The following is a 27,302-nucleotide window of genomic DNA, read 5'->3' as shown; positions in this document are numbered from 1 at the left end:
GAAGCTTATCAGATCGCTTGCCTGGGCGTGACGGACAGTGACTGGAGGGATCTGGCTACAGAAGCACTGGAAGGACTGGACTTTGACACAGCCAAAAAGGTTTTTCAATAAATTTCTTCTACAGACACACAGGCCCCCATTTAATTTTCGGGTTCTTACTAAAATATTGCATCACGTAACTCATGAAAGCAGCAGATGGTGCTTCCTGGTGCTAGTTGAGAATTCAGGCAACCTCTTATATTTCCGAAAGAGAAATTAATCACTATTCACAGAAACACTATTCATCTCTGTCCAAATTGATGAATGTCCAAATGTGTCTCGCATTCCTTTCGAATTTTTTTTTTTTCTAGGCATTTATCAGGGTCCGAGACCTTCGCTACCTTGAGCTCATCAATAGCATTGAAGTAAGTTCTGCTACACATTCACCATGTTCCCCACCCCTTTCTTTTCAAAGCTTTACCATCAAATATATGTTGTAAGTGGTGTATGTTCTACAACTGTAACTCTGAAAGTAGGTTCAAATATAATTCTACTAGTCTACAGTAAAGATCTGCGCTGAATGTCACATACACCTGATTTTCGGATTTGCATACAGTTGATACAAGTTGCATAATTTTTCCCATGATATTCTCAGAGCAAAAAAGCACTGATTGGAACGATAGGCCCTTTAACAGTCAAACATACACTAGTAATGAAATCCTAATAATGGCATTTGTCTAATCAGAAGCATTTTAAAATCAACTCACCAATTTCTGAAATCTTCCAGAATGTTAATAGAGATTTGGCATAACTTTTGTATGCATGCGTGTTTCACCCAACTGTAATTCTAATAGTGAGTTACAATTCATCGAGTCTCTAATTGACTGTTTTAGCATCACTTGTGATTAAAACATGAAACGGGGGGCAACAGGAAATGTTTAGAGTTGTGAAAAACTGAGATTAACCATCACTTCTGGCCTGTTTTAAATTCTTTCTATATAATTACTTACACAGGGAATTGTAAGGTTAATGCATAAAAAAAAGTAAATGTTTGATGGTTGATGGTAAAATCTTCTCTGAGGTGATGCTTTTTTTTTAAAAGAAGTCTCCAGATCCCAGCACTCTTTCACCCTAAAGCTGTTTTATTTTGACATGCGAAGGTATTCAGGATGGAGAGCAAGTGTGAAGATAAAAAGTTGAGAGGCTGGAGAGAGTTTTTTCTTAGCTGGTATAATGTGTAAAACAATGGAGTGATAACTGGAACTAACTTTGTTTCGTGTTAAATAACTAAGTTTTGTCATTTATTTAAGAAATAAGAGACATGCACTGATAAAAGTCATAACAGTGCTAACAGTAACTTACATCAGGCCACATCACAATACCCTGCTATTGAGCATTTTCCTTAAAAGCACGCCCCATCATGTTTTATTACCTATTCGGCTTTCTTTCGGATTTCTCCAAAAGCTCTGGAGTTTAGACGAAACGGATCCAGCTTTGTGTGAACAAGAAGCCAACCTTTCAAATCTGAATGCATTTGTGTGCTTTTTGTGTATGTTTTTAGACCTTGGTAGCCTCCAGCTAGTGGTTTTAAAAAGGGCTGGCCTTTTTCAACCAGGAATGTTGTATAGAAAAAACGGATTATTACTTTATGCAAAAGTAGGTTGTGTTAAAGGTTTGCATAACATACTGTTTTTTTTGCAGCAGATTAGAAGGCGTGTGCATTTTTGTTCATCTGTGTACTGTAGGTACATGTACTGTACCTACACGTCTTTTTAACCACAGGTTAATGCAAAAATCAATAAATCTCAGCTCATTCAGCTAAAAGGGTGTTAGTAAAGTTAGGTACTGATGTAGTGTGTCAGTGTAAATTTTTCCCAAAGGTCTTTAGTAGGGTTGAGTTCAGAGTTTTAGAGCAGGTCACTCAAGATCCTCCAATCCAACTCATGTAAACCACATCTTCATGTGCTTTGTGCACAGGGGCATCGTCATGCTGGAGCAGGTTTAGGTCTCCTAGTTCATTCGAAGGGAATATTTAATGCTACCACATCCAGAGACCTTTACAATTGTGTGCTTCCAACTTTGTGGTGACAGTTTGGAGAAGAACCACACATTGCCCAACACTGTGTGTGTGTGTGTGTGTGTGTGTGTGTGTGTGTGTGTGTGTGTGTGTGTGTGTGTGTGTGTGTGTGTGTGTGTGTGTGTGTATGCATATAGACACAGTGTTGTGAAAAAGTATTTTCCTGATCTATTTTTTTGCATTTTTTGTCACTGATCCCTAAGCAAATGTGAATAATCCACAAAGATATCCTGAGCACAATGCATGTTTTGTAAATGAGGAATTCATGTATTAAGCTGTCCAGACCTACCTGGCACTATGTGAAAACGTAAATCAGTTAAATTTCACTTGCCACACTCAGACCTGATTGCTGTCAGACCTGTTGAATCGAGAAATCACTTAAATAGAACCTGTCTGGGAATGTGAAGCACGCTAAAAGATCTCAAAAAGCAACACATCATGCTACGATTTAAGGAAATCCAAGAACAGATGAGAAACTAAATTATTGACATGTATCAGTCTGGAAAGGGTTACAAAGTAATTTCTAGGGCTTTGGGACTCCAGCGAACCATGGTAAGAGACATTATCCACAAATGGAGAAAACATGGAACAGTGGTGAACTTTCCCAGGAGTGACCCAGAGCAAGAGAACTAACTTCACTTGCCTGTTATGGTCAGTGTTCATGATTCAACAATTAGAAAGAGACTGGGCAAAGATTACATCCATTGGTGAGTTCCAAGGCAAAAAACCACTGCTGACCAAAAAGAACACAAAGGCTTGTCTTACATTTGGCAAAAAGGTGTCTTGATTATCCCTAAGACTTTCGGGTAAATATTCTGTGGACTGATGAGACAAAAGTTTATCTTTTTGGAAGGTGTGCCTCCTGTTACATTCGACATAAAACTAACCTGGTATTTAACAAAAAAAGTCCATCATTCCAACAGGCAAAGTGGTGGTAGTTTGATGGTCTTTAAGTCCAAACTTAACAACGAGTCTTTGCACAGACTCAACAAATACCCAGTTCTCTTGCACAGAGTCTTTTCTTTAACTTAACATATTTACTATTTATGAATTTTTATTTTTTATTGCATGCCTTATTGCCTATGTTTGTGAATACTGCTGGTAGCTGTAAATTTTCCATTGGGATGAATAAAGTATGTCTGTCTGTCTGTCTGGTTCAGGACCTGGACAAATTGGCATAAATGATGAAACCATGAATTCTGCGCTCTAGCAGAACATCCTGAAGGAGAATGTCTTGGCTTTTTCAGAATCACTTGGGTTACGCGGCAGGACAATTATCTGAAACACACCCACCTCTAAATGGCTCAAAAAAACCAATTTGTCCAGGCTTCAATTCGATTGAGATGCTGTGGCATGATCTCAAACAGGCCGTTCATGCTCGAAAACCCTTCCAATGTGCCTGAATTAAAAGAATTCTGCAAAGGACAGTGGGTCACAACACCTCCACAACGATGTGAAGGATTTGTTACCAGTTATCGCAAACGCTTGATTGCATTTGTTGCTGCCAAGGGTGGCACAACCCCAGTTATCAGGTTTAGGGGGCAATTACCTTTGCACATAGGACTAGGCAGGTTTGGACAGCTTTATTTGCTTTTTTGATAAATGCAATCATGTTTCACAAACTGCCTTTTTTATTTTCTGTGGTGAGCTTTGAGTAATATTCAAATTTTCTCGATGATCTGAATCATTTAAATGTGACGAATACAATATATATAAAAAAATTATTAAATAAAAAAGAATGACTAATTGGGAACTTTCTTATAGCACTGTAGATAGATAGATATCTGTGAACATCCTTTTTGACATTTGATAACTGAAAATATAATAATAGAAATTGGCCTAAATCCAACCCGGCAAGGGTGAAGAAGTTTTGTTTCGTGCGCCGGTTTGCTCTTCTATTTTTGTTCTGTTTATCGCCGACCCATGAGAGAGCGAAAAATGTGTGGTTTCTATTTGTGTGTTGGTGATTCATCATTTGCACATACACACACACACTCAAATAATTTTGCTGGGTTACTTTCCCTGTGCATGCGCTAATGGAATCGTGTGATTGCGTGTCTGTTGCACAGGAGAGGAAGAAGAGAGGTGAGAACAACAGTGATCTCTTTCAAGCAGACGTCTACGCTTACCAGGGCAAATTCCACGAAGCTGCCAAACTCTATAAGCGAAGTGGCCATGATAACCGGGCGCTTACCATGTACACAGACCTGCGCATGTTTGAGTATGCCAAGGTGTGTGTGTTTACATTCACATTAAAGCATGTGCTTGCTCATTTTGTTTGTGTATGTGTGTGTGGTGGATGAAACCCATGTTTCCATTGCTGCTGTATATATTTGTTTTCTCTTCTCGCAGTTCTTCTTTGTGTATGTTTTCATGTTCTGTCTGCTCTTTGCACTGATTTTCGTTGAAGGAAAACAGACCAGTCCTAATTGTTGCGCTGCGCTCTTTTCTCAGCTCCTCCACTTCACTAGACCCTTGAGCTCTAGACGCGTGCAACGAATAATTACGTCTACTTCAAGTACATTAGGCTCCTTTCAGACATTTTTGCAATCGGGCTGTGGGTCCCAACTGTAGTGTGCCTTTATGCACGTGTTTGTATGCGGGAGCAAGAGAAGAGCGTGAGAAAAGGGAAAGGGATTTGTTCCCCACTTCCTCTGTATTTGATCTGTTAAACTTGAAAATGTTCGTTTGGTTTGTTTTTGCATAGTGCAAAAAGAAGAAAAATTATTTTGCTACTCACGTGTGTGTTCTAGGACTTCCTGGCTTCGGCAGACCCTAAAGACACAAAGCTGCTGATGAAGAAGCAGGCGGACTGGGCTAAGAACAGCAAAGAGCCGCGCGCCGCTGCCGACATGTACCTAAGCGCGGGGGAGAACATGAAGGCCATCGAGATCATCGGGGAGCACGGCTGGGTGGATATGTGAGATTCACTTAAACACTGAATTCCTGGTTAAAGCACATACACACACAGGTTACCTGAAGTCTAAAATGAAGAACGTTTTTCTTTCTAATTTGGTCACCTGCCAATCAATCGGCTCCTATCCATCAATCAGCTCTCTCCAGGCACATGACAACTACCAATTGGAGAGAGTAAGCGTTAACTTGTGCTTCTTGTGAGACATGTGAAGCCAGCAAACTGCTTTTTTCCCCGAACTGCTGCTCATGATTTATGATTTACAGAAAGTGCTTTTCGCCCTTTTCCCCATACAACCCCAATTCCAAAAAAAGTTGAGACACTGTAAAATGAAAATAAAAACAAACTGCAACAATTTGCAAATCTCATAAACCCATTGTTATTCACAGTAGAACATAGTTTAAACATCTGATATGTTATCTGAGAAAATTTAAAATTTTTAAAAAACAATAAGGTCATTTTGAAACACCACAATTGTGGAACAATTTAAAAATAATATATTATATATATTATATATTCCTCAACATATAATTGCAAAAGTGTTTCAACGGTTTGCATCAAAAGTTTAAAAAAATCTGGAGAAATCTCTGTGCACAAGGGACAAGCGTAAAAAATATCAATATTGGATGGCTCTGATCTTTGGGCCCTCTGACAGCACTGTATTTAAAACAGTCATGATTCTGTATTAGAAATCATCGCATGGGCTTATTAACACCTGCAGAAACCATTGTCTGTAAACACAGTTTGCCATGTTAACCACAAATACAGGTCAAATCTTGATCATGCAAAGAAGAAGGCATGTGTAAACATTATGTAGAAAGCTGCCATCCTCTCTGGAACATAGCTTATTTGATAAGGAACTGAGGCAAAATGCAAAACTGTTGGTCAGATGTATCGAAATTGTGGACACCATAACCTGCGGACTAAAGAGGAGAGGGAACATCTGGCTTGTTACCAGCGCTCAGTTCAAAAAGCCGCATCTCTGATGGTATGGGCGTGCATTGGTGCACACATTTGGAAAGGCTCCAACAATGCTGAAGGATTTCCATCCAGAAATGTTTTTTTTCAGTGGATACTGCATCTTTTACAATAGCATGGCTTCTGAGTAGAAGAGTCCAGGTGCTGCACTGGCCTGAGTGCAGTCTATACCTTTAAACATTTGGTGCATTATGAAACAAAAAATACAGCAAAGGACACCCAGAACTGAGCAGCTAGAATCCTGTATTAGACACACATGGGACAACAGTCTTCTATAACTTCAGCAACTGGCCTCCTCATTTCCCAGATGTATATGGACAGAAGAGGTGATGCCTCACAGCTTCACAACCTTTTTGAGCCCTGTTAAAGATTTTTAAAATGACTGTATTTTTTTTTCTCCTTAAGATGGCATATATTCTCAGTTTAAACATTTGAATTGGGTTGTACGTCGACTTAATTGTCCATGTTTGATTGGCTAGAGTCAATGTGGTTGATGGGTAAATGAGAGTTTGATGCTTTCACACCTGTCCATATAACACAAGCAAATTTACTCCCTTGAATCATGATCCATTGATATCTGTGGCAATGTCAGGATTCGAACTCGTGATCTTTAGAAGGAGAGACAGAAAGCTTTTCTCTTGTGCCACTCCAATGCCCTTCTTCTTTTAAAACTGTTGAAACCCAATATAAGAAGCACTTCTGCAAATAGTCCCAAAAACTGTTCTGATTTAAACCATACTGACCCCACCATGAGAAATCTCTCAAAAACTTTGGAAAGCCTGCTCTGAATTGGAGTGAAAACAGAGAGATGAAAAGTGGAAAGAGAGTGGAAAGAGAGAACAGTCTTTCGTGTTTCATGTATCTGTATCTAAAATTGGAAATCTTACCTGGCACTGTCTCTTGAACATACATCACTTCTTTCTTCTCCCCCAAGCACTAGCTCAACTTCGCCAAATAACCACTCCAACTCTGTCATCATTTAGGCAACATGTTCGTCCTCAAAGTGGAATTTGCCTTCCGCTTGTCTTCCACTGCATATTTGCTCTCCTCTCCGAGTTCCCGTTCTTCCTTCGAGTTTGCTTTCTTTTGTCCCGTTTTTTTTTTTTTTCCCCCCCGAACGGTGCGGAATATTAAAGACTATAGCCTCGCATCAAACAGATAATAACAACGTTGAGGACAACATATAATTAAACCACTGGCAAGAAAAGAGGGAAACAATCAAATGGAACTAATTTCATGGATCGTTGCCCACACATAATGTGCAAAATGAACCTCCGTTGTTTGAGCAACTCTCCCATTATATTATTGCTATCTTTATATCAGATAAGCAAAGTTCATCTTGAATCAAACAACTCCCTCTCTCTTCCTGTCTCTCTCGCTCTCGTTCCGCAGGTTGATAGACCTGGCGCGTAAGCTCGACAAAGCGGAGCGCGAGCCATTGGCCAGGTGCGCTGAATTCTTCCAGAAGTTGAATCACCATGGTTACGCAGCTGAGACCTACTCCAAAATGGGTGACCTGAAAGCCTTGGTGCGGCTACATGTAGAGGCCAGGCACTGGGAAGAGGTGTGTGTGGGCGGACGGGTGACAGTCGGGTCGAATACGTTCCTCTTTGTCGCCGCAAAGTGTGTTTTATAACATGTAGTTTGAATTTCTAGTGTTGCTGTGTTACCATTACGTGCTGCTAATTACAAACCTCTAAGCTGATCATTGACCAGCTTACCTACCAATTAACCGCTGCTTTTACACACGGGCCCAGAGGTGAACGACACTGAAAGTTTTCATATATTGTGCTCTGATGATTCATTGTACTCAAAGAATCTTTTATTTTTCAGAACACATCATTACAAACTATTAAAATTGTCTGTGTAGATATGTAGACATGGACTCCCGTGGCATATGCTTCAAATAAACACACACAAAAAAAACATGTAATATAGTTTGCTGGAGCTTTCTGTGTGGAGATATTTGTGTGCATCTCCATAACTAAGGCCGGTGCGATTCGCAACTCGATGCATAGCCAACGATACGATACATTAAAGATACATACGATGCAATTACCGATGCGATACGATTCACCCCTCTTACAATGCAGTGCGATTTGATTCAACACGATGTGATTCAATGCAATACGGTTTGATGCTATGCATTTTAGTATGGTATAGATAGTTTTTATTAGTTTTTTAGATAGCTTTTATTTCTTTGGTTCAGAAAGCAACTCATAAATTTACTCAAGTGCCTTCTGACTTCTAACGCATGGTCCTTGCACAAACAGGCCTTTGTAGAGCAAAAAAAAAAGATAAAATATAACCCAGAGGTTTTTTTTTTACTATTCTGTCTCTAGGAAGATGCTGCTCTACCTCTGTCATGTTAATCTATATTCTATGTGTCTCACAGGACACGCCTCGGTTTCTGTAGTGTTGTGACGCGTCATATTGAGAGAACGCGCTTGAAGAAATCAATCTACATATAAAACATTGAACACAAATTATTTGTCACTTTGTAAATAATAAAAGCATAGCGCATCTACTAATAATTGTATATAAATAGATAGTTATTTTTTTACCGTTACAAATATGTTAATGATACAAACGGCACACTTTTCTCAATCGATGCATCACACGTCGTAAACTTTGATGCCGATGCAAATCGCCGAATCTCACCATCCTAAATATATATATTTTTAGACACAGTATGCAAAGTGGAAATGTTGTTCTGCTATCCCGAACATCTCGCCACATAGTTCCTGCTTGTAAATCTTGCTAATAAACCATCGTATCTTTTGTTGTCGCTGTTTCTCTATAAGTTTTTATTTAGAACCTATTTGTAAAATCGCGGAATTGTTTGGTATTTGTCCAATGCGCTAAAATATTAACTTGTTTTTTTTTTACCACTGCACCACAGGCCTTCTCTCAGGTTGAGAAACATCCTCAGTACAAGGACGATGTGTATGTTCCCTATGCACAGTGGCTTGCCGAGAACGACCGCTTTGAGGAGGCCCAGAAAGGTGAAGCAACTGCATCCACTTCTTGCGTACATTTTTTTTTTTTTCTTTCTCACATATTCGCAGCCTATTCAGCGAAGTGCTGTGGATTATAATTACATGTCCACATTACATTTAGAACAAAAAAAAAAAAGGCCGTGTGGGAGCTCTGGTAGTCCTCGTTCCTATATTGCTGGAGAAAGAAATGTGGATTGTTCTATGCAGCACTGATTATCTTTCTGGTCATAATCCACCATTGTGTTTCGGTTGATTATAATTGGCAGCGGAAGACGATTTACAAGCCCGACGAGGCAGAAATGTCTTCAGACTCTACACCACACACACTTCGTTTCATTAACCTAGGAATTGTTCTCCTCACTCTTCAGCTACTCCGAGACCACCGTCTGTGTTTATCCTAGTCTCCTGTCTAAACCCGTTGGAGCTGAGCTGCACTCCAGCCACCTCGAAATCTTTTGTGATAAATGGGCGACTAAAGCACTTCGACCCAAAATGCAACTAATGGAATTCTGACCCTTAAAAAGGCATCCTACAGGAGGCCGTGGCAGGGGTTTGCGCTGCTGTAAAGCTGCGTTTCATTAGGCTGAGATAGCAAGGAGGGAAACCGGTGCTCAATCCTGCTCGGGTTTCTAAGTGCGCCTCTGTTTGACATCCACTAATAGCCTCTCATTTTCTCTGTGAACCAAGTTGCAGCAGAGATTACGCTTTAAGAGCGGTGGGTTTCGTACGACTTGTGTGCATTAAGTACAAATTGCTTTTGGCGTGTGGGTGAGGTAGAGAGGTCTGGCCCAGTTCCCTGTGTGTAACGCCTGACAGCTGGAAGAAGAAGAGCGGAAAAAAGGAGGAATTTATTACTTGCATGGCCAACCTCTGGGAAAGATTTCGGTCAAATATGAGCGTGATGCAAATGACTAAATCCCTGTTTAGACTCATTAATGAATGGTATCATGTCCAGAGATTGATGGCAGAACTGAGTCGAGCAGCTCCTCGGCTCGAGGTTCTGAAATTAATGCTCATGTGATTTGAGTTTTTAAGTGGCTTCTAAGTCGTTTGCAGACAGTTTTTGAAATCAAATCTGACGTCTGAAGCTAAACAGCTGAAGTGTCTGGATTTAAATAAGTAGCCACATGCTGATCTGCAGAATGACATATGATGAAATATGATGCATTTTAGAAGTCAGTTTCATCCTGAACTTCGAATATCGGTGCAGTTTATTTAATACTTATATAACTAATAGTATATTATACAGGACTTCTGAACTGGCACTAGTCCATCTTTTTGAGAAATTCACTTTTCAATTTAATTTAACATCAGCTTGGGGCTTTGGCACTAATTGGTGAACAAATAGTGAAAGCTATTGCTTAGCATGTTCATATTAACTGACACTTATTTTGTTTAGTTCCCTGAGTTGCTCTTGCAAGTTGTTTTGTATTGATTTTTTGCTCCATATAATATAATGAGCTTTGATTATGTTTTGTCTGGTTCCCCAGCAGTTTTGATTAAAGATGAAGAGACACAAGTACTAACAATCAACTGAAGTTAACATGTACCACTTGGATCATCATGTTTTCATAATCCTTTATCTTGGTTAAGAATGCTTGCCTGGTCTTGCACAAATCTTATTTGTATTGAATGTGCTCCTGACGTCATTAGATGTAGTGAATATAAATTCAAACCTTTAGTTTAGCCTGCGTGTGTTTTACTTGACAAACACGTTGAATTCTTTACATCATTGTATCCAGCGACTGTCAAAGTTTTATTGTTTTAAGAGATGTTCCTTTTGTTGATATGCAACAAAATAGGTATGAAGATGTACACTCTAGCCGACTGTTTGCGCTCCTAATAACGCTTGGACGTATGCTTTTGGTGTTTCTCTTGTTATATGGTGAAGTTGGTTATAAGTTGCAGTGTCTATGAAATGTCTTGGTAAATAAAAGAATGGAATGGTAGCCATGTGGGTTTAGGTTTCCTTTCACCTGGAATATGTCTCCAACCTTCCCTGCTCCAAAACACCCCAAACCATTGATTTTCCACCTTGACTGTGAGTGTAAAGCAGTCTGGAAACATCTCCTCCCCTGCTCTCTGACTTATATAAGTTCTTCTGTCAGAACCAAAAATGCCAAATTTGGACTCATCTTTCACAGACCTTTCTTCCGTTCATTCACTGTCCAATTCTTGTGTGTTTTGGTCTTTTGCATCGTTTGTTGCATATGAACATGTGTCTCAAAAGCCATAAAAGACCAAGCATCTCCAAACTATTGACAGGCACTATAAATGTTTAAATATCCAGTGAAACATTGTGAAATAATGAATTGTTGCCCTAGGCATCAAAATCACGTCTAGCTGTATAATAGCAGATTCAGCGTTTATTACATTTCTAAATCATGAATCTCGAGTGACTTGACTTTGAATCTGAATCTTGTTAAGGCTACAACCAGGAGCCCAAGAGATCGAAATCATCTTCTTCAGAATTGAAATTGTATCATATTGTGTAAAAGAGCTTTTCCACAAGTTTTACAAATACAGTGGTGTCAAAATATCAGAGACACCAATATTCAATTCATTCTCTGTAATTTCTAGTTTTGCGAAAAAACCTTCTTTGGGTCTATTCTACTGAACCCTGTGACCAGAAAACACTAATTACACTAATAATATTGGGATATTCCAAAAAATACAAAGCATTTTTACCTTGAATTGCATTAATTACTGGTAAATATAATTTGTGATGGGAAATAAACTTAATTAGAAAGAAGCATTTTCACTCTTTTCTTAGCACAAAGTTCACAGCACAATATTTGTATGCCTTTGGATGCAGTAGCATTTAACTGACCTTGAACTGGGAGAGCCAAAACTATTTCTAGCATGACAATACCCCTGTGCACAAAGTGAGCTCCATGAAGGTATGCTTTAGATGGGCTGGAGTGGAAGATCGTGAGCGGCCTCCTATAGAGCTCTCTGACCTCATCCCTACTGAACACCTCTGGAATCAATTGCACTGACTGCACCCCAGACCTCATCACTGTGCTGAATGAGCACAGATCTTCACAAGCACACTCCAAAATATAGTGGAAATTCTTCCAGGAATAATGGAGGGTATTATGACAACAAATGGGGCTTGAATGTTCAAAAAGCAGATATGAATCTAATGATCAGGTGACCACAAGCTTTTGTCCATGTAGTGTGTGTGTTTGTATATATGTGTATATAAGAAAAAACATGAGTATATACTGTGGATTTTTATTTACCCCACCCACTAACCAAGGGTTTACAGTATACAGTACAGTTTTAATGGATATTACATAAATAATGGGAAAAGTCATAGCCACAATGGTCATGTGCAAGTATTTATAAAGAAGCATTTACTCTGGTGACGAGAGAAAGATTCTCAGCCCCCATTTTGCCACCTGGCTGCATCCAGAGAAAACTCTTGATGCATGTCCTCCTTGCGTCTTGAGGGACAGTAGGGTGAATCTAGTCATTCTTATGGCTCAAAGGAAGAGCAGACTGGGAAGTGTGTTCACCCCACAAGCAATGCATGGCCTTCAAAGACATTCCATAATCTTTCAGCAAAAATATAAATAGAAAAGTGTATCTGAATTTTTTTTCCCCTATTGCCAGTGATTAAATTTCATGTTTTTCTGGCTTTGTTTACCAGCTTTCCACAAGGCTGGCCGGCAAGCTGAGGCTGTCAAGGTTTTGGAGCAGCTTACTCACAATGCTGTTGTGGAGAGCAGATTCAACGATGCGTCATACTACTATTGGATGCTCTCCATGCAGTGTCTGGATATAGCACGAGGTACATGCGTGTGTGTGTGTTATATATCGATGTCATTCACAAATGGTTTCTGTTCTTGATCATGTTTCCTCTTCAAGTGTTGCATTCCTCTCAAATTATAGTTATGCATGCGTTCGCTTTTTATTTCTATAGAAAATGAGGAGAAAAGGGAGGAGATGTTGCAGAAATTCCACAGTTTCCAGCATTTGGCTGAGCTGTACCACGTCTACCACTCTATTCATCGCTACATGGTGACTGTCCTTATCCAAAGCTCTTCACTTCATTGCACTGCTTTTTGTTATTAGCTGTAAGATACAGTCTGACTGTTGCAAATGAATCCTCTAAAATGGTGAGAAATAACTCTGTGATTTCTACCTCTGCGAATGGGAAACATAATGTGTTCCAGCCTGACCGCAATGAGCCGGGGTTTTATATCAAACTGCTGCTCTTATTCCAAGATTCCTCAAGTCCCTTATGTGTTTTAAACACATTTGTTTTTGTTTTCTTTTTTACTTCAACTCCACTCTGGTTACATTTGAATTGTGAATGCATGTACAGGGCACTGTATGTTACTGCATTTGTAGTCTTGGCAAATATCACCTGTCATGTTCCCTGCAGAGACATCCAGATTCGTTTTAGCTTTGGACTGAGTCATTGCCTGCACCTCACAACAGCGACAGTCTTTATGTTTCTGAAATGATTTGATTGCCTTAATAAATGACTCGACTTGTATTTAAAATGATTTTCCCCTTTGCCAAATGCAGCTGCAGCACCTCTGCCTTTTCTGTTCTGTAGTCTTGCAGAGACTAGAATAAAACTAGAATAAGAGAAAGTCAAAAACATAAAGTCTATATCCAATTACCCTGTAAAGCGTCCTTGAGCTTGGGAAAGGCGCTATATAAATTAAACTTCTTCTTCTTATTATTATTATTAATTACAATATAAGCATAAAAGTATTGGGACACCTGGTTTTTCCAGCCGTATGTGGTTCCTACCCAAACTGTTACCACAATGTTGGTGTATATGATGTCTTCGGATGCGGTAGCATAAAAATTTCCCTTCACTTGAACTAGGAGACCCAAAACTGTTCCAGCATGACAATGCCTCTGTGCACAGAGTGAGCTCCATGAAGACATGCTTTCCATGGATTGGAGTGGAAGAACCTGATTGGCTGGCTATAGAGTTCTGACCTCAACCCTATTGAACACCATTTGAAATGAATTGGACCACTGACTGCACTCCAGATGTTCAGTACTTTATTAACGGTCAAGTGATTGAATGAGCACAAATCTTTCTGAAGAAGTGGAGGATATTTTAAAATCCTATGGGGACCAAATGTGAAAGGGGATGCTGAAAGACTCTTATAGTCAGGTGTCCACAACCTTTTGTTTTTATAGTGTCTTTCGGTCATTTTCCAGTGTCATATTGATAAAAAAAGCCAGTGAATTAGTTGAATGAAGTCATAAACATAATATATATGAAGTAATTTATAGCTGATGCTAATTTGTTGGTTGGTGCTGTATTTTCTATATTCCTGCAAGATATTCGATAGCCCGGTAAGGGGGATTGCCTTAGGCAGACATTGTTAGTATAAAAATTGGTGATTACTAGAAGAAAATCTGAAACCCCAGAGACTATTTAAGCTTGTAGTTTGAGATCCATGAGATGACAAGCATAATGGACTTCATTGAAGCTTGCATGGTAATTATACAGATTAATACGCAAGTAATTCCGGGTAGAATTATACTTTAAATTGGTATAAGACAAAAAGATAAGCAGTTCAACCAAATAAGCATTGATCCCGAGGCTTGAAGGACAAAGTGGTGGAGTTGATGATTAAAAAAATAAATCAGTAGATACCTAAATGCATAAGAAAAAAACGTCAGTAGATTGACTCAACTTGTATATAACTGTGTGTGTCTTTCTTTCAGGTCGAGCCCTTCAGTTCAAACATGCCAGAGACCCTTTTCAACCTCTCGAGATTCCTTTTCCACAACTTGACTAAAGACATTCCTCTGGGCATCTCCAAAGTGTATCCTTTAAAAGAAAAACACACAGAGCTCGAGCAGCCCTGAGCGTCTGCAGGGTGCTTGATTATGTCCCGACCTTTTAATAAGTGCTCACTCGAATCAAGGATATTCAAGTATTTAGTATATGTTCTGTGTGTGTGTGTGTGTGTGTGTGTGTGTGTGTGTGTGTGTGTGTGTGTGTGTGTGTGTGTGTGTGTGCGTGTGTGTGTGTGTGTGTGTGTGTGAGAGAGAGAGAGAGAGAGAGAGAGGGCTTGATTTAGTCTTGAACTGAATGCATATTAACTCTGCTCACATCACCTTTAGATTTAAGAATTCAAATGAAGTGATATAATTGAAGAAACACTTCAGAAAAGTGTGTCTCTTTTACCCTGTCTGTGAATCAGTGACAGAGGAAAGAGTGTGTGTGTAAGCAAGCAAGCGTGACGCTGCGAAGGCACAGAGATGAATTTAGACAAAGAATTTCAATTTTGTCACTTCCATTTAATTGCCATTTGGACCTGTCTTCAATATCTCACTTTGTCCCTGTCTCATTTGCACTCCCTTCCTCCTCTATCTGTCTTTATCTTAGATGCACATTCTCTATGCATCTCTCTCTCTCTCACTTTCTTTTATTGATGTCTTCCAGCTTTTTTCTCCCAAGTTGCCAGATGTTCATGACGCCATGAGAATGAACATATGGCAGCTGCTCCCTCTTTGATAATGTAGAGAATGAGAGAAACAATTTGAGAGAATGTGTTACAGAGGAAAAGAGGTATGAAAGAAGGAGCTTATTCTTCCTTTACAGCTCAACTGTGGTGAGAAGCAAATTAATTACTGAAAGACTTTTCAGATATGTCAATTTTCTTTTCCTTTTTTTTGGGGTGGGTGGGCTGGGGTTGTTTGTTATGGGGTTTATGACCTTTCAGTGGTCCAGTAGGTATATTCAATTTTGACTATTAGACTATTAGACTAGGTCTTCTTTTGTTTTTGTCCATCTGCCTCAAGGTTTGATGTGGTGCAATCTGAGATGTGTGGTTATTTGAGTTACCATGGGCTTCCTGTTATCGGTTTTATCCTTTCTGGCCATATTTCTGGCCATTCCACCTGTACTACTGCCACTCACTTGATAGTTTTTGTTTTTCCCAGGTCAGAAATGTTCTAGATACTCAGTACTGGTCATCAAGCTTTAAATTTCCTGCTACAGTCAAAATCACTGTTCTGATGTGAATCATCCTGTGAAAATTAAATGCATATTTTGACTTGTATTTGCACGACGTCATGTATTGTGCTGCTGCCACATAATTGGCTGATTGGATAGTTGCATGGAACAGCAGATGTACAGGCTTTACTTTTAAATAAAATGTCCAACGAGTGTATGTACAATTTGGGAAATATGGTGAGTTGTTTCTTAAAATAAGAACCCCCAGCCATCTGTTTGTATCAGCAAATGTGTCAGGAATTGGGAACAAAAATTCTTTAATGAATTTCTTAGAAAAGCGAATATGAGGTAGTAGCAACAGAATAGGTTGGAGAATACCAATAGCCAGTTGACAGACAGGTCTTCAAGGATTATACCATTTTATCATTTATTGTGTCTTTCCTGTACAGTCAAAACAATTGCTTTTGAGATTTGTACTGTGGCCTATACATGTAGCAGTAAAGAAACTGCACAGAGATTAGTAAGCATCGCATGCTTGTCACTGATTTGACAAGATGTACGACAATTATATGGTGAAAAGGATGACATATTTTTCAGTTTTTGTTCCCCAGCTTGCCTAGCAAATTCAATCTTTGCAATTTCAACTTTTGAAAAGCCCGACTTCCTTTAAGTGATGTATATATACAGTAATCCCCTGCTCTACCGCGGTCCGAATTTCCCACCAAAAAACTTATAGGGGATTGTTTTTATAGAGTTTTATGTTGAAATAATGAAATGTATTAATAAAAATATAATTAATAATTCTAAAATGAAGTAAAATTTAATACAGTACAGTACTGCATAATATAGCATTTTTGGGGTGGTGTCCATTTATCGCGGATTTTCTTTTATAGCGGGCGTACCTATATTACTATATATACTATATATATATATATATATATATATATATATATATATATATATATATATATATATATATATATATATATATATATTAAAGTTCCAAAACCGCCCGCTATATATAATTATATACAGTTTATTTAGTATTAACAGATATGTGTGTCAAGTCAAATTCTACAATCATAAAGACAATACAATTTTTATTCAGTTTAATAGTGGAGATCTTTTATCATGGATACTCAGCATGACCTTGATAGTAGAAATTGGACATGAGCATGATTTTTGGTTTGGATGTGATTGGTGCCTTGATCCTTGACAGACAGGACAGCTATACTCTGTATGCCTTGGCTAAGCAGGGTAAGGCACTGGGGGCCTATAAGGTGGCACGTCATGCCTTTGAGAAGCTTCAGGGCCTGAAGATCCCAGCTCAATTCCAGGAGAGCATGGAGCTCAGCTCACTCACTGTCCGCTCCAAACCCTACCGTGACAGTGAGGTGTGTCTGTGTGTTCTTACTATCTGGTGCTTTAGCTCTAATAAAATTTTAGAATATTTAAAATCCTGTTCATCAAAATGTGTTACAGTCCTAATAATTCTGTAATTAAACATATATATACTCTCTCTATGTGTGCATGTATGTGTGTGTGTGTTTGTTTGTTTTGCAGGATTTAATTCCAATGTGTTACCGCTGTTCCACTCACAACCCACTACTCAACAACCAGGGCAACGCCTGCGTCAACTGCAGACAACCGTTCATTTACTCCGCCTCCTCTTATGGTGAGTGGCCAGCACGCCTGTCAATCACATCAAAGAGCCTTTTCTAAAGCGTTTAATATTTAAATGGATCACTTAATCCATTTTTAATCCTTATGAAATAAGATTTGAGTCTTTGTGCAGACACTACATATAATTGTGTGTGTGTGTGTGTGTGTGTGTGTGTGTGTGTGTGTGTGTGTGTGTGTGTGTGTGTGTGTGTGTGTGTGTGTGTGTGTGTGTGTTTAGAGGTCCTTCCCTTGGTGGAGTTCTATCTAGAAGAGGGGATCACAGATGAGGAAGCGGTGTCTCTGATTGACCTGGAAGTTCCTCGAGCGGACAAGAAGGCAGCCCGCTGGCAGGAGATGAGCAGAGGCGGTATCCTTTTACCGCACACACACACACACACACACACACACACACACTGTTTGTGTAGTTACAGGGAATTTAAATAAGCAGTATTCAGAAGGGCATATGTGTGGTATAGCTAAGTGAATTAGGATCCCGGGCGATGGATTAGTTCTGCTTACAAACTCTTACCTAAGTAGAATGAAGGACATCAAATGTGACACTTTAAAACAGCTGAATTACAATAACATCATGGTAACTTGTGTGTTGAGGGACATTTTAAATCAAAGTAAAAAAAAGTTTGACCTTTTAATAACAGGTTTGTAATAATTATTACCTTATTACTTTATTCTATTCACAGTTAATGTTGTATTTTTATTATTCAAAGACAAGCAGGGAATGTACAGTGTGTTTAGAGCACCTGAAAAGAAAGCGAATATGCCAGAGTGTGAATTGCAGAGCAATTTTAGGACGTGTCAAAGCGTTATGGAAGTATGAAACAGATGGCAACTGAAAAACGCTTGTGTACTTGTGTAGCTCTCCTTAACCACGTGTTTGTTACAGATAGTCAGTCGCTAAGGCTGGATGATGATGTGGAACATCCTGAAGAAGATCCCTTTATGGCCAAACTAAGTTTTGAGGTGAGAGAAAGATTCATAGATGAAAGACGAGAAAGGTGGGAAAGCATTTAGATAAATGTGTATAAAACCTGCATCCAATTTTCACCCTCATTATGGTATATGAACCAGCTTTCTTGACTGTATAAATATATAATACAATGCTGTTCAGATTTAAACCTGAAGTGGGTGTGGGATAAAACTAGGAAGAATTCCTTGTTTATTCCCTCTCTCCCTCCTCTCGTTGCTTCCCTTTCCTGTCGTGTCTTGTCATGTCCTGTCCTGAACCCTATGGCTGGGTGCATTGAAAACTGCTGTGAAAAAGAATTTTTGTGTAGAAATGTCAGCACTGTCAGCATTGTCTGTGAATGCTGGCTCTGACAGTTCCTCAGCCTCAGCTACATCACTTTTAGGTCAGAACTGGTCTCAGCTAGAGATTTTTGGCGGGTGAATTTTGTTCCTGAATATATAAAGAATCTACTTGTCTAATTAAAACCACCACAATCCTGACCAGGCAGTTGACGAATAATTGCATTTGTCACGTAAATGCGTCACGCAGCGTTGCGCCTTAATTCGAATTAGTTTCTTTTGAAAAGTGTATATCACACTCGCACATGAAAACCTCCTGCTCATGTGTTTTTTTTTTTTTTTTTTCTTTTCTAATGCACACCTCTAGATTCAACCAGATGCACTGTGAATTTATCTGGCAAGCTTGCTATTCGGGAAAAAAAAAAGTCTATTGCTTGCTATTCATATCCATATTTAAATTGATTTGGAATACAACTTATTCCGAACAATATATTCCCAATCATCTACCTCGTTGCTTTACTACTGACTGTGTGTCTGTGGTGTCTGTGGTCACTGGTGTGTCTGCACTTGTGTGTCTTACAGCAGGGGGGCAGTGAGTTTGTTCCAGTTGTGGTCAGTCGTGCTGTGTTGAGCTCCATGTCTCGAAGAGACGTTTTGATAAAGCGCTGGCCCAAGCCTCTGCGCTGGCAGTACTACCGCTCTCTACTGCCCGATGTCAGCATTACTATGTGTCCCTCTTGCTTTCAGGTAAACACACACACACTCACAGTAATTGCATGTTTCCGGTCAATTTAACGCAAATGAGATCTTACTATCTGATCTACCGCAAATCGCTTTTCTTTCATTGTTCGTCAAGACAAAATTATTTCACGTCTTGTTTCTGATCATTATATGTTGTCTTCTCTGCGCTCCATCCTGATTCCGCCCTTCCTCTGTATGTCCCGCAGATGTTCCACAGCGAGGATTACGAACTGTTGGTCCTCCAGCACAACTGTTGCCCGTACTGTCGCAGACCCATCGACGAGCCCAGCTAGCTCACCTGAATGGATTTAGTGCATGACAGAGTGCGTATTTATAGGGTATGGATTAGCCCAAGCTGAATGATTTTGAGGCTTCTTTAGAGATTTATATCTGTGTGTGTGTGTTTGGGCGCGTCTGCAGCATTAACGTGGCGATGATCCTCGAGCCGTAAGAAAAGCGCCACCTCAGCCGATAGCGCTGATAGGATTAAAGAGATCAGGATACTCAGCCAGTGAAAGGCGATTATGGCATTTGAAAATGGCTGGAGTGTGCAAGATGACACTAACAAACCTTAACAGGGAGTTTTGTTTTTTTTACATCCGGAAAATCATAGATTGCATTTTGATATCATTTATATCTTGATTAGTGAGCTCGCATTCAAATTATAATAATAAAAAAAACAAAAAACGGTCCATGGACCATATATTTTATTGTTCTACTAAAGAATTGTTTTGATATAGTCATTGTAATATTTTCATAATTTATTCATTTCAATAAATATTTTTTAAGATGTGCGTGTATGAGTGCTGTTTTTTATTTTAGAAATTAATCGCCTGATCTTTGTAATCTAGAATGTGGGCTAGTATGGTCTTTGGGTGGTTTATATTCTTGAAATATCTGGGAGCAATGTTGTTTCTAATAATAATTACACTGATCAGGCATAACATTATGGCCACCTGCCTAATTTTGTTTTAATCCCCCTTTTGCTGCCAAAAATGTCATGACCCATCGTGCATTAATAGCATTAACTTCTTTAGCAATTTGAGCTACAGGAGCTCGTCTGTTGGATCGGACCACACGAGCAGCCTTCTCTCCCCACGTGCATCAATGAGCCTCGGCCACCCAGGACCCTGTCGCCGGTTCGCCACTGTTCCTTCCTTGGAGCACTTTTGATAGATACTGACCACTGCAGACTGGGAACAGCCCACAAGAGCTGCAGTTTTGGAGATGCTCTGCCCCAGTTGTATAGAGTTCACAGCTTGACCTTTGTCTAACTATTTTAAATCCTTACACTCGCCCATTTTTCCTGCTTCCAACACATTAACTTTGAGGATAAAATGTTCACTCACTACCTAATAGTATCCCACCCACTAACAGGTGCCATGATGAAAAGATAATCAGTGTTATTAACTTTACAGGACATAATGTTATAATGCCATAATGTTATGCTTGATTGGTGCATAATAATAATCTCTATCACTTCATCATGTTTTTTTTGTTGGCACCTTTCACACGTGCGGTATAATCCAGCTCAAAGTGAGAAACAAACAAACAAGGGGGGGAGGATTTTAATGTTTAATTAGAAGGTGCAAAATATAGAAGAATATAAAAAAAATCTTTAATGCTGTCTTCTGTCCTTCAGTGTATCTAAGGATTAGTCACTTTCTTTCTGACCTTGCGCCCTATTTTTCCAAATGACACTAATCTCCCACTTTCAGTGGGGTTAATCCCTCAGTAGGGTGGCATATAAGAGAGCTGCTCAGCGTCCTGTGGAGTTGATCACTTGTTCTAAGGGACTTGACCCTTGCTACACGTTATCTAGTTTTTGAGGGTTTTTATTTTGTTGTCCATTTCATTTTTTTGGTTCGTTCTTCGTTCCTTTCTGGTATCTCCGTGTCGTTGCAGTCATAATGAATGGGACAGAAGGTCCGAACTTCTACGTGCCAATGTCCAACAAGTCGGGCTTGGTGCGCAGCCCGTTCGAGGAGCCGCAGTACTATCTAGCCGAGCCATGGAAGTATTCTCTGCTGGCCGCCTACATGCTCTTTCTCATGATCACTGCCTTCCCAATCAACTTCCTCACTCTGTACGTCACCGTGAAACACAAGAAACTCCGCACGCCCCTCAACTACATTCTTCTGAACCTGGCAGTCTCCGGCTTGTTCATGGTCTTTGGAGGCTTCACGGTCACTCTGTACACCGCCCTGCATGGCTATTTTGTCCTGGGTGTAACTGGGTGTAATATCGAGGGCTTTTTCGCCACCATGGGAGGTGAGTAAAATAAATTAGTTTGTCAATGATAGGTTCATGTGAAATCTAAAGGCTAGTTTTATTACAATGCATTTGAAAGTGTTTTGAATTGGATGTGTTGTGTGTATGTTGGGTGTATATTTGGAATAATCCTTGAAGAGAAAGATTTACTAATGTATGCCAAATATGTTTCTTCTTCTTCAGGTGAAATTGGCTTGTGGTCCCTGGTAGTTTTGGCCATTGAGCGCTACATTGTGGTGTGCAAGCCTGTGTCCACATTTCGTTTCGGAGAGAAGCATGCCATCATTGGAGTCGGCTTCACTTGGATCATGGCCCTCACCTGTGCTAGCCCACCACTGCTGGGCTGGTCTAGGTAAAAAAAAAAAATATTCCCCCTATCATAAAAAGGATTGAAGGAGTAAATTGAAAATTATTAGTTTTTAATAATATAATGCATGGGGCATCACCTGAAGGAACACAGACCCAGAAAAACAAACAAATGTAAGGAAAACATGCCCAATATTAATTGGAATACATATCATAGTAAATTCTGTTTTGCAACTTAGCCAATCACATGTGTTTATTTAAAGGATTTTACTGCAAGAAAACTGTACAAAAAATACATTGCTGGAGACATTAAACCAGAACGAGGAACTTTTTTATTCTATGGGACTGAACTCCTACAAAGTTGAATATCCCTTATATAGTGAACAGTGTTGAATGTAATAACATCATAATATTTTAATAAAAGCTCAAAACTCTTTACTTGCATTATGTACAGTTTTCAGAATTGTGTTTGAAACTCTGGTTATTTTCATGTGTGTGTTTGTTTGCTCATCCAGGTATATTCCAGAAGGCATGCAGTGTTCATGTGGAATAGATTACTACACCCCGAAGCCTGAATACAACAACATATCATTTGTCATCTACATGTTCATCCTCCATTTCAGTATTCCGCTCCTGATCATCTTCTTCTGTTACAGTCGCCTTCTCTGCGCAGTTCGAGCGGTCAGAAGGACGCATCCGCATATACACAGACAATTACACACACACATTCGTTATATGTAGGTTTTTACTATCATATGTTTATCGTGCCTTCTGATTGCAAATCCATGTTTTTAATACATTTTACGATATTTGTCTTCGCCTTTTGCACAATGTGCATAGTTTTAGCTACGGCAACAAAGCACTTTTCATTCCGGCATGAATAAATAATTTGTCTGTCCATCAATACACACGTCTCGCTTAATCTGTCATCGGTTAACACAAATTACAACCGCAGCAATCACATTAGTCTTTCTGTTTCTCATTACCCTGTGTGTGTGCTGTTTCCGCCAGGCCGCAGCTCAGCAGCAGGAGTCAGAGAGCACTCAGAGGGCAGAGAAAGAGGTCACCCGGATCGTGGTCGTTATGGTGATCGCGTTCTTGGTGTGCTGGTTGCCGTATGCCAGTGTTGCTTGGTACATATTTGCCAACCAGGGCACTGAGTTCGGACCTATTTTCATGACCGTGCCGGCGTTCTTCGCCAAGAGCGCCGCCTTATACAATCCAGTCATCTACATCTTCATCAACAGACAGGTACTGCAGCACAAGCACAACGTGTAACCTGATTGATATAGATTGTTTATTTCTTTTTTTTGCTGTTGCAGAGATTTCATCTTGTGTGACTTTACATGGTGTACCTGAACAGGCACTGGGATTAGTGTTTAGATTTGGAGCTTTAATGGGTACATGCTATGCACTAAGTATAGTTAAGTAACAAGTACTAAAGTTACAAAATGTGTATGTTTTTATATATATATATATATATATATATATATATATATATATATATATATATATATATATATATATATAGAGAGAGAGAGAGAGAGAGAGAGAGAGAGAGAGAGAGAGAGAGAGAGAGAGAGAGAGAGAGAGAATATAAGTGATATATCTGGTTCTTGTGTATATATGGTAGACTAATTTAAAAAAATCTATAAATGTTCCTTTGGTCTTTAATATATACGTGTTAGCCAGTTTACGTGTTTGACTGTAAAGTAGTAGGTTTTAATTGCAATCTCTATAGTCTACTACTACAGTATTTCTCTTTACTGAGAAAAGAATGGAAACCCTGTACTCAAAACTTGATAATAATGAAACTCTAAGTGCAATTGTAGATTGTTAAATGTGTGTGACTATATTATGTGTGCTGGCTTGGGGAAAAAAACAAAACAAAAGTTGTTATGACTGATTTCAGAAAAACATATGTTTTTTGTTTAGGCTATTTTCTAACCTTGCTGTGCTTTGATAGGTGTGATTTACACATGCAAAGAATGTCATCCTCCTGTGATCAAGGAGTGTTAGAGGTGTTACAGTGAAACATCATAGTGACCAAATCATTTTGTGACTAAATAGCGACTGTGGTAATGTCCACACTTCTCCTGCGGCATCGCATCATCAAAGCGTAAAGGAGCTCTTGCACATGCTGTACAGACCACAGCGTTTTCAAAGGTTTAAATGAGCTACTTAAAAGACAAGTACATTGAACAAAACTAACTGAAAAAAATAAGCAATTATTTCCTCAGGAAAATCAAAGACTAAGACTCTGGGACTGTTGTGTATGATGTGGTGATAACAGTGCTAATTGGTAATAACTAATTTCCCATGTATGTCAATAACGTTATTCAGTATTAATGTTTTTTCCATTAGTAGAAAAGGTTCCTAATGTAAAAGGACAAAATATTTGAATGAAATTTGACCATGCCAAGGATTTTCCCAGGCCGCTACACAACCACGGAAAGACACCGCACTGGAATAATAAAATATTGCAGACGGATGAGAGCAGCTATTTTACTACTTTTACCTAGAAGTAAATCCAGTTATTAATTCTGTCCATTGGGTTTTGTGGTGTACATATTTTTGGACCCACATGACTGTTATAATATTAAGAATTCATGTCTGGAAAAATAAATTGCCACCCCAAAGGGAATAGAATGAATGTGGTGGAATTTCATACATAGTAATGGTCTTTACATTCGCTTATTCTTATAGTTCTAGTTGTATAAGCACTTTTGTTTTTTGTTATAGTTCAGGAACTACATGCTGGTCACTCTGTGCTGTGGAAAGAACCCGTTCGGTGAGGATGAGACCAGCACCACGTCCTCTACAAATACCCAGTCTTCTGTGGTCACCTCAAGCCAGGTGTCCCCTGCCTGAACTCGTCAACTTGGACCTCAATCTCTCTAGACCACACCCCCCAATGCACCTGGAACTCCATCAGCAAAGTAGCCTCATGTTGGTCGACCTTGAAACATCTCATTGTCTGTTCTCGACTTTACATTAATGGTTAGTCTCCCATTTATCAGCAGTTACTTCCATACAGTCTGTTTTTGGATTTCCTGTTATTTAATTGTAATACGCACACTGGAGCATGGCACGTGGTCTAAAGCGTCCATCAACCTTAGCCTTATAGATTATTAAAAATGTATCAGCTTATTTAAATAAACCTGTAGTCTAAGATTTTAGATGCCCTGCTCCTTATCCATTACTGACCGTGTGTTGTAGAGTGTGACGAGTGAATAAAGTGATGAACGGGTAAAATGGCAGACAGATGTTCCAGTCATGAAAAACACCTGGAGTCACAGGTTCATAGATGTCACATTCAGCTTTTGGGATTCAATTTGTGCTTGGTGCATTCGGCTCATTGTTAGAGGAAATGTTAGGATGTAAGTGTTACAGTGTGAACCGTCACGCAGAGTGAAATAAATAAATAAATAAATTATAAGAAAAACATCTCTCCTCATACAGTGATTATGTTTTCATTACTTGAATGCACTGCAAATGTTTACCAATGAAGTCTAAGCTGATGGTTTGAATTGGGAAATGGTAAAATAAATGTCTATATTGAAAAATACCAATTAATAGAAAATGAGTGCTTTTAATATATAAAGACAGAATGCTTAGTCAAGGTCATAGGTTTATTTGATAAAATTTTCCTCTTTTTTCCATGATAGCAACACATCGAACAATTGCATCAGGCTGACTATCCAATACAACCATAATAATTCTGTTTTTTTTTCTTTTTGGTTCAGATTCAATCCAAACCTCATGTTCAACATTCTAATACCATTAATACAATCTGCAGCTTCTTCCTTGTGGCCATGACCTGTGACTCACATGGACACTGATTGATTTGGAGTTGAAAACTTTCGCTGCCAAGGTTACTTTCTAAACAAGCCGTCGAATGCAATGTTTTCATTCCATCACGTCCCCCTTAAAAGACTAGGCACACGGAAATAAATTTAAAACACACCCGACCTGATCACGACAGCTTGAAGTAACTTTAACCTTTGGGCAGCACCAGTAAAGTGGACTTCCCCCCCCGATATCGGCTTCCTCTGACATTAAAATTATTACGCTATAAAAATCATACACAAAGCTATAAATATTGCTATGGAAATTTTTACTATACAGTCCAGTGCATCATTGGCTCCTCCCCAAAGTTTGGGGTCAGTGCGTGAAATAACCACAGGAACTCCTGGTTCCGTAAGTCCACATTTCAAACAGCCTTCCAACACGACGTCAAGTGAAATACCATCAGTCCCCGTCTTGTTAACAGGCGTAATGTGTTTTTGGATTGCATATCATTTAAAAAAAAGAAAAAAAAAAGAAAGAAATTAAAAACGAAGAAAAAAAAAAACAACTCTCACAAGCCAGCCTTAGAAAGAAGAGTGACCAACATGGAATTGGCAGCAAAAGTTTTTGTTTTGATTGAATCTTTTTGGATCACCCCTTCCTTAAAGGTTCGATCACCGGAATGTATTGTAGCCATATTGTGGCAGTGTTCTCATTGGCTCAGGACCTGCGGAGGAGGCATTTGGATTGGCTGGAGTTCAGGCTTCGCTGCTGCACTCATAAATGTTATCCTCCACGAGGGCGATGACCTGCTCAAATTTGTGCTGCAGTTGAGTGCGTCTGGCAGTCGGGTTCGAGTCCAAAGCGTTTACCACCTGTTACAAAGAGAGAGATAAAAATGTTACAGATAAATACATATTTAATGTTTGTGTATTAGGTAAGGATAGTAGTTAGGGATCTCTCATTAGCCTCTCATTTCATATACTTCATAAAGATGTCTAGCAACAAATCTAACAACCTTTTGAAGTGCTATGGCCAATTATGGATCATCAGACTTTCCCTCTAATGATATTCCCAAGGAAAACATTCAATCAATGATCGCTAATGTTCTCATTTTCCAATTAATAATCACCGCTTTTCTCAATGGACCAATCACTAATCACCATTTTTCCAAAAAACTAATGACTAATCGCCCAACAACTACATTATTATTAACAACATTATTTTGACAGTGACTAATCATTAAACATCACTTCTCCATACAACCAATCATTAAAAAAACTTTCTTTCGGCTTCTCCCATTAGGGGTCGCCACAGCGGATCATCCGCATGTTTAATTTGGCACATGTTTTTACGCTGGATGCCCTTCCTAACGCAACC

At 39.2% G+C, this 27,302-nt stretch overlaps 3 protein-coding genes across 3 annotated transcripts in view; 2 read left to right on the top strand and 1 right to left on the bottom strand.

The window, feature by feature from the left end:
* ift122 (intraflagellar transport 122 homolog (Chlamydomonas)) overlaps positions 1–20,346 on the top strand; it is a 51,418-nt gene extending 31,072 nt beyond the window's left edge. The window contains exons 15-29 of the mRNA XM_046870337.1: positions 1–99; positions 351–404; positions 4,126–4,287; positions 4,810–4,976; positions 7,341–7,512; positions 8,851–8,953; positions 12,603–12,743; positions 12,876–12,973; positions 14,654–14,754; positions 17,119–17,284; positions 17,454–17,565; positions 17,791–17,919; positions 18,454–18,530; positions 19,398–19,562; positions 19,763–20,346. The exon at positions 1–99 is cut by the window's left edge and continues 42 nt beyond it. Of these exons, the coding sequence (XP_046726293.1) occupies positions 1–99; positions 351–404; positions 4,126–4,287; positions 4,810–4,976; positions 7,341–7,512; positions 8,851–8,953; positions 12,603–12,743; positions 12,876–12,973; positions 14,654–14,754; positions 17,119–17,284; positions 17,454–17,565; positions 17,791–17,919; positions 18,454–18,530; positions 19,398–19,562; positions 19,763–19,849 (1,833 nt within the window). The 3' untranslated portion in view covers positions 19,850–20,346. The remainder of the gene's footprint in view (positions 100–350; positions 405–4,125; positions 4,288–4,809; positions 4,977–7,340; positions 7,513–8,850; positions 8,954–12,602; positions 12,744–12,875; positions 12,974–14,653; positions 14,755–17,118; positions 17,285–17,453; positions 17,566–17,790; positions 17,920–18,453; positions 18,531–19,397; positions 19,563–19,762) is intronic.
* LOC124399442 (rhodopsin-like) lies at positions 19,823–25,667 on the top strand. The gene is made up of 6 exons (XM_046870336.1): positions 19,823–19,879; positions 21,462–21,827; positions 22,011–22,179; positions 22,649–22,814; positions 23,145–23,384; positions 24,876–25,667. Exons 2-6 carry the CDS (start codon positions 21,467–21,469, stop codon positions 25,002–25,004), a joined length of 1,065 nt encoding a protein of 354 aa, XP_046726292.1. The 5' UTR covers positions 19,823–19,879; positions 21,462–21,466; the 3' UTR covers positions 25,005–25,667.
* Positions 25,668–25,751: 84 nt separating this feature from the next.
* plxnd1 (plexin D1) overlaps positions 25,752–27,302 on the bottom strand; it is an 88,770-nt gene continuing 87,219 nt past the window's right edge. The window contains exon 36 of the mRNA XM_046870331.1: positions 25,752–26,797. Coding sequence (XP_046726287.1) covers positions 26,681–26,797 — 117 coding nt within the window. The 3' untranslated portion in view covers positions 25,752–26,680. The remainder of the gene's footprint in view (positions 26,798–27,302) is intronic.

The sequence above is a fragment of the Silurus meridionalis genome, chromosome 17 (assembly GCF_014805685.1).
Source record: "Silurus meridionalis isolate SWU-2019-XX chromosome 17, ASM1480568v1, whole genome shotgun sequence".
Classification (NCBI taxonomy): domain Eukaryota; kingdom Metazoa; phylum Chordata; class Actinopteri; order Siluriformes; family Siluridae; genus Silurus; species Silurus meridionalis.
Note: the sequence above shows the minus strand (reverse complement) of the source record. Positions and strands in the feature narration are given on the sequence as shown.